The sequence below is a fragment of the Fundulus heteroclitus genome, chromosome 9, assembly GCF_011125445.2.
Source record: "Fundulus heteroclitus isolate FHET01 chromosome 9, MU-UCD_Fhet_4.1, whole genome shotgun sequence".
NCBI lineage: Eukaryota > Metazoa > Chordata > Actinopteri > Cyprinodontiformes > Fundulidae > Fundulus > Fundulus heteroclitus.
Window position 1 is genome coordinate 33,188,965 of NC_046369.1, and position 6,780 is coordinate 33,195,744.

The window sequence follows — 6,780 nt, forward strand, 5'->3', positions numbered from 1 at the left end:
CCAAAGGCTTGCAACTGAGACGTCGAAAGCTGGTTCTAGAAAGTTTCGACTCAGCGGAGCTTGCATGAGACAAGTCTCCCTTTCATGCAGCGATTAGTTGGAAAGCATTAGTGAACAAAAGTCAAGGTACACCCTGCTGTTCAGAGATGTCGAACAATTTGGCCATCCCTGGGGTGCAACATGGAGGTGGATGCGTCATGCGGTGGGGATGCTTTTCTACGGCGGTGACAGGGAAGCTGGCCAGAGTTAATCTAAATGCAGATTTTTTTTCCCCCCCTTCTCCACTTGACAATTATGCACCACTATGTGTCGGTCTGTTGCATGAAAATCGTACCAAAAGACACTTAAAGATACTTTTGCAAGGCACTGTACATTACGATCACCCGTGACTGGACACTGTTTGCAGTTTGCAATTGATCTTGAAGGCACGTTCCAATTGTATTTTGAACTGGAGGGAAGTATTCAGGGCAAACCCGGCTCACGTTCCAAAGTGCGCTCCACTGGTCAATAATCAACGGCGTGAATCTAGAAATGACAGTTTTAATACAAGCAGTAACATACTTCCTTTGAACTTAAATAGTTTGGAGTTATTTCTTTTGTTCACATATGCACAAATATCCAAGAGAAAATATTTATAACAGAAGCAACTTTTGAAGTTGAACACGACGATATGCTGGCGGACATTTGATCCTCCCCCCCTGGAAACCCATCCTTGACCAGGGGGACGCCGCAGCATCTGAGAATGTTCTGGACCGTTCTGGATTAGAGAACGAAGAGGCCCACCGGTGGAGGACGGAAACAGGTCTTCAGGAATTCTGTGGTTTGCTAGAAAATTTCACGCCCACGTGAGGGATTCGTCAAAGGGGCTCTGCAGCTGTCTGGGTTCCTGAGAGGGACAATGGCTCCTCAGTCAGGCCTGTCCTTTTTTTTTTTTTTCCAGGAAAATACTGTAGTTTCTGCTTTCAGCGCGGCGCTACATTAGAACTGTTAGTAAGCCTGTGTCCGGTCAGTGAATCAGTAATGCAGGGGTTGCTGCCAAGCCTAGTCACAGCTCAGACGGGTGAGCAGCCCAACCAAAGGCGATCCTGACGCTGCCCCCCCCCCCCCCAACCCACCCCCATGGATGCATGTCCCAAGACAGACCCATCTCAGGTTTTTATGGCCCTCGCTTGAGCAGGATTTGAGGAGGGATTAGCGCTCCTAAAAAGAAGAGAGGTCTGCCAGAGTAACAGCAGAGCGAACCAGCCCCGTCTCTTGCTTCATCCCCCCTCCCCAAATCCTCTCCGTCTCCACGGACCCTGCTGGTGTCAAACAGGCAGCGCGGTGAGAAAATAAGCTTCCTTCTCCTCGTTTCAAATCCCACTGTGTCTGATTGGCTGCTCTTTCTCTCGCTTTTTTTTCTTTTTTCTTTTTCCTTCCTCCCCCCCCTTTCCAGTATCACTATTTCTCCAGTTCATCGACCCAGCTCGGGTGAGGATTTAAAAAACAACCCAAGAGGCACGCTTGAGAGCTCCTGGTGGACCGCATTCCTGCAGCCTGTTTTGTTATTCCACCTTCTGCCCCTCAGCCTTGGTTAGGAGGACCCTGTAGGGGAAAAGAAGCAGAAAAGTTAAATATTTAAGTCACGCTACAAGCTACACAATGAATCAGAAGTAGGAGCTGTCGCCAAAGCCCACCCACCCCCCCATCAGTCCCCTGATAGGGCTGCACACTGACGGCTTTCGGGCCTCCCAGCACTGAAGGTTCTTGCTTGTAGGAGCTGCTGGTGACAGCGTGGTTGTAACCCCACTGGGAGCTCTGCCCCATCGCGGACAGCCCCGAACAATGACTCCCTTCTCGACAGCACAGTGACTCACTGCCAGCCCCCCCCGAGCCATCCATGAGGGAACCAAGCCATGCCAGGGACAGAACAACAAACCCTCTATGCAGCAGCAGAACAGTCGCTCGTTAAAGGGAACGCAGATCCTTCTGATTCCTCTTGTTTTTACTGCTCCTCACTTACGCGAATATTTAGACGGTATTGCTGCGATTTTTATTTCGGTTTTAACTATTTTCCAACCAACACAATAAAAGTCAAAGTATTCCCACCCCTTGAACTTACTCCCTGCATGTTCTCCCTGTGCATGTTCCCCCCCCCCCCCCCCCCCCCCCCCCACACACACACACACACACACATGCACACAACCACAGGACTTCTTCTGGACACAAACAGTCATGCAGAAGGAATGGATACATGGTTTTCATGCTTTTTTTTTTTTTTTTTTTTTTTTACAGTAAAAATTGGTCAAAAAAAAAGAGCATCACCACATCATGATGCTGCCGCCACCATGTTTCAGCACAGGGGTGGTAAGTTCAGGGTGTTGCTGAGTGCTTTCCGCCACACTCAGCGTCTTGCTGCTACTTAAGAGTCTGAAAATGGTGGCTGAGTCCCACATGGCTTGGGAACTTGAAAAAACGGGACACCTTTTGGCTTTCGTCTCACCTATTTTCCATAAAGGCCAGATTTCGAGGCCTCCGTTAGTAATGGTTGCCCCAGTCAACAGATTCTTTCTCCTGAGATGTGGATCTCAGCAGCTCCTCCAGAGTCACCATGGGCCTCTTGGCTGCTTCTGCCGCTCTCCTTGCCCTTGTCTGGCCGTATCTCTGTATATTTACAGTTGTGCCACATGCTTTCCAGTGCTCTGTGAGGTGTTCAAACCTGGTGATGTTTAGTAATCCGCGCTTTAAACAACTTTCTCCCTGACCTGTCTGCTGGTTTCCATGACGCTGCTTGTTTTTTTAATGTCCTCTAACAAACCTCTGAGGCCTTCGCAGAACAGCTGCATGTACCCTGAGCTATCTCTGTAGTTATGCTGCTATAGGCTTAGGCTACTGGAGGACATCACGGTCTATTTATCTCACTCTACTGAGTTCTCCTACTGTTCTGCAATTTGCATTGTTTGTCGTTATTTCAGCTTTTAACTTTTTGCTTTCTCTCTTTTTTCTTCAAAGTAGGTACATCAGGTCTGGCGTTCTGTTAGCTGTGACATCATCCAGGGGAGACATATCTCCCGCTATTACCATCTAACATAGAACAGATTACTAGATCAATGTGTGCTTCTGTGCTTTTTTGTCTCTCATATTGTGTCTCTGCTCTGTCTTCTGCAACCCCCAGTCAGTCGAGGCAGATAACCGTTCACACTGAGCCTGGTTCTCCTCCCTGTTAATGGGGAATTTTCCTTTCCACTGTCGCTTCATGCTTGCTCAGTATGAGGGATTGCAGCAAAGCCATGGACGATGCAGACGACTCTCCCTGTAGCTCTACGCTTCTTCAGGAGTGAATGCTGCTTGTCAAGACTTGATGCAACCTACTGGGTTTCCTTAGATATGGAATTTTTTGACCAATCTGTATAATCTGATTGAAATTGACTTTGGAAAGTGCCTTGAGATGACATTTATCATGAAATGACGCTACGTAAATAACATTTAATTGAATTGAAAATTGAATAGACAGCTGGAGATGAGCACCAACCCCCCCTCGTGACCCACAGGGGATAGGCGTGTTAGACACTGGATGGATGGATAAAAATTGAATATACTGTGATTGAATTACACACACCTGGAGTATTTTTTTTTGTTTTGCTACTAATTAGGTGAATTCTGAACGAATCGGCTGTAACGGGTTTTAGACATAAGGGGGGACAGATACATGTTTTAATTTCAAAACCATGTATTATTTGTTCAATCCATTTCAGAATTATGCACTACGTTGTGTTGGTGCATGACATGAAATCCTAACAAAATACGCTGAACTCTGTGATAGCAACAGCACAGAACGTGTTAGGGTCCAAGGCACTGTAACTCATCAGCCCGTGACGGTTAGTGGACTCAAAGGGAAAGTCTGATCCAAAGAGGAAAAAAAGAGTGAGCTATTACTGCTATCTATAACCAAGAGGAGGAGAGCGTAGATTACAAATGGATGTCATGCTCTGTGATCAAATGAGATGCAATCAACAGGTGGATCTGAGCGGAGCTTTTAAATCTGGCCTTTGGACTTCACCAATCAAGGGACATGTAAGAACAATTGAAGGTTTACAGTTAAAGGCAGCGCTTCTGCGGCCTGCCTGTCCTCTTTAATGACCAAAGTGAGTGTTTTTCTGTGGCTCCGCTTTCAGTTTGGCTCAGTGAGGTGCAGGTTATAGGTCACGGCACACAGAACACAACACAACGCACACCTACCCACTTCCTGTGCAAAACGGGAGTCTAGATTTAAACTCTGATTCAAACCAGATCCTCCGATTGTGCATGAACTTACCCTGCGGATTTCTGCTCCTCATGTGGCTTTCTCCGCGTTGTTCTTCTCATACCCCAGGTGCCTCATGACCTCGCTGCAGTAGGCCTCCACCTGGCCGATCTGCTCCACGTTGAGCCGCTCCCTCCACGCGTAGATCGCCTCCTTGGCATCCCTGGACGATATGAGGAAGGGCTTGTCCGACGAGTAGCCCTGTCCGTGCGTCATGTTCAGCGCGAACCTCTCCAGCGCGGGGAAGCTGGAGAGGTTGGAGAAGCGGAAGAGCCTCTGCAGCTCCTCCATGGGGCGCAGGACCAGGTCCTCGTAGCGAAGGCGCAGGTAGTTCCTCCTCACCCAGGGAGGCGCGTTGATCACCAGCATCATGTCGCTGAGCCAGTTGTCGCAGATCAGCTCCATGGCGCTGGCCACGTAGCTCTCTGCGCGGTTCATCCTGTTGCTGGGCACCAGCAGCCGCTTGTACTTGTCGCTCTGCTTCCTGCTGCGCAGCACCTGGATGCTCTCCTTCACCAGGGCCTGCTTGGACTTCAGCCGCGAGTTGTGCACGGCCCTCGGGTCCCTGAAGAGCTGGATGATCTGCAGGTTGATGGCCGGGTCTCGCATCAGAGGCACCAGGGTGCTCAGGTCCAGAACGCGGACCCCTTTGATCACCATCACCGGGTACTTCTTGCACTCCTTCTCCAGCTCCCGCAGGTCCCTCTTCTGGCACTTGGCGCACCGGTCCTCCCTCACCAGCCCGATCTCGTGGCGCCTGTGCGCGTCGCACAGCGGCTCCGAGCAGATCACCTTGTTCATCTTCCACCCGAATATGAACGACGTGGTGATGTTCTGCGAGCCGGCGTAAAGTTTGAGGACGGAGAAGTCGCAGCGGTACAGGGAGTTCATCATGTCGCGCACCGCGCCCTGCAGGCTGCCCGCGTCCCCGGGGTACAGAGCCTGCCAGATGTGCCACATGGGCTCGTACAGGTAGAAGACGTCCGGATGCTGGTTGAACAGCTCGCCCAGAAACGACGAGCCGGTCCTCCAGGTGGCGTGCAGGTAGATGTGCGTCCGCGACTGGCTCCTGTTCGCCGGGCTCTCCGCCGCATCGCTGCCGTTGGCTCTGTAGCCGTTGTCCCAGAGGAGCGCCACCGTGTTCTCCAGGTCCGGGCATCTGGGCTGCTGCTGCTGCGGCAGTTTGGCATTCTGCGCGGATTTGTCCCGGTAATCCAGCACGTAGGGGATTAGAAGAAGCAGACCTGAATATGCCAGAATCAAAACCAAGTACTTCTTGTGGAGCCTCCTCTTCATCTCCTCTCGCCGAGACGGGGCTGGGGAGCTTGTTTTCACAAGAATCGGCGGCGCGGCGATCTGTGCGGCACCGCGGTCGCTACTGTAAAGTTATTGCGCTGTGTTGCTGCGGGTGCGCACCATTTCTCATCCGGCGAGGCGAGCGATGCGCCGGGTGGGCGTGGCTTCAAACGCCGCCTGACTGCAGAGACGGAATGAGGTTCAATGGTCCCACTTTCCCTCTTTGATCCGTGCTTTTTTTTTCGTGTTACTTTTACGTTTGATAAATGAGCCGAAAATGAGTTAAACTGATTATGTGACAGAATGGGTTTTGCTTTAAAATCACATCGGGTTCTTTACAACGTGACTTATTAAATAGAGAGAAAGGCGTTAAAACTGCAAATCAGAAATATGTATTTAATTTTTCCTATATTCAATTTCTGTTTTAGTTCTACGGAGATATTATGAGACTTGCTCCCAGGGCCGGTTCTATGCCCACAGATATGAGGGGGCAGGCAGGGAAGTTAAGGGGGAATTATGTGATCACATTATGCTCCTGCAAATTTATGTACTTGATTTGTGTTTGTGTTTGTGTTTTTTTTTTTTTTTTTTTTTTCATAAAAATAGAGTAAGCTCAGCTGTTTCCAGCATCCACGAGATGAGCTGCACTTTAGTTTGGCCTCTACCCCAATACTTGCCATTCCAGGCAAGTATTGGGGAATGGCATGGAAGCGGGAACCAAACAGGAACAGGCTGGTTTTATGTAGAAAAAATGTCTCTTTTCACAATAAAGATAATAAATAATGATTATATTGCTGGGCTGCACAGTGGTACAGCAGCACTGCTGCTTTCCAACAAGGCCCCGGGTTCAAATCCCATCCTCTTTTTTTTTTTTTTTCTTTTTTTTTTGCATGGAGTATGCATGCTTTCCCTGTACCCTGGGCATTCTTGCTTCCTCCCACGGTCCAAAAACATGACATAGGTCAACCGGTCTCTCTAAAATACCCTCAGGTGTGAGTGCATGTTGCATATAGTTGTTTTTCCTCTATGCTGCTCTGTGGCGGACTGACGTCCTGTCCAGGATGTACGCAGACCACCTCTCACCAGCCCCCCAGGCACAGATAGGGTGGTATTGACAATGGAAGGATGGATGAATGATAGAATCTGTATGTTTTCCCAGGTTGAGGGTCAGGGAAAAAAATATAACAGCAGAGGAACTGTGG

General features: G+C 49.4%; 1 protein-coding gene across 1 annotated transcript; it reads right to left on the bottom strand.

The window, feature by feature from the left end:
* Nucleotides 1-275: 275 nt before the first annotated feature.
* chst7 (carbohydrate (N-acetylglucosamine 6-O) sulfotransferase 7) lies at nucleotides 276-5,782 on the bottom strand. Its single transcript, XM_012861278.3, has 2 exons — nucleotides 4,295-5,782; nucleotides 276-1,584 (listed from the first exon to the last, which is right to left on the bottom strand). The coding sequence occupies exon 1, from the start codon at nucleotides 5,576-5,578 to the stop codon at nucleotides 4,313-4,315; it is 1,266 nt and encodes a 421-aa protein (XP_012716732.1). The 5' UTR covers nucleotides 5,579-5,782; the 3' UTR covers nucleotides 276-1,584; nucleotides 4,295-4,312.
* Nucleotides 5,783-6,780: the final 998 nt, after the last annotated feature.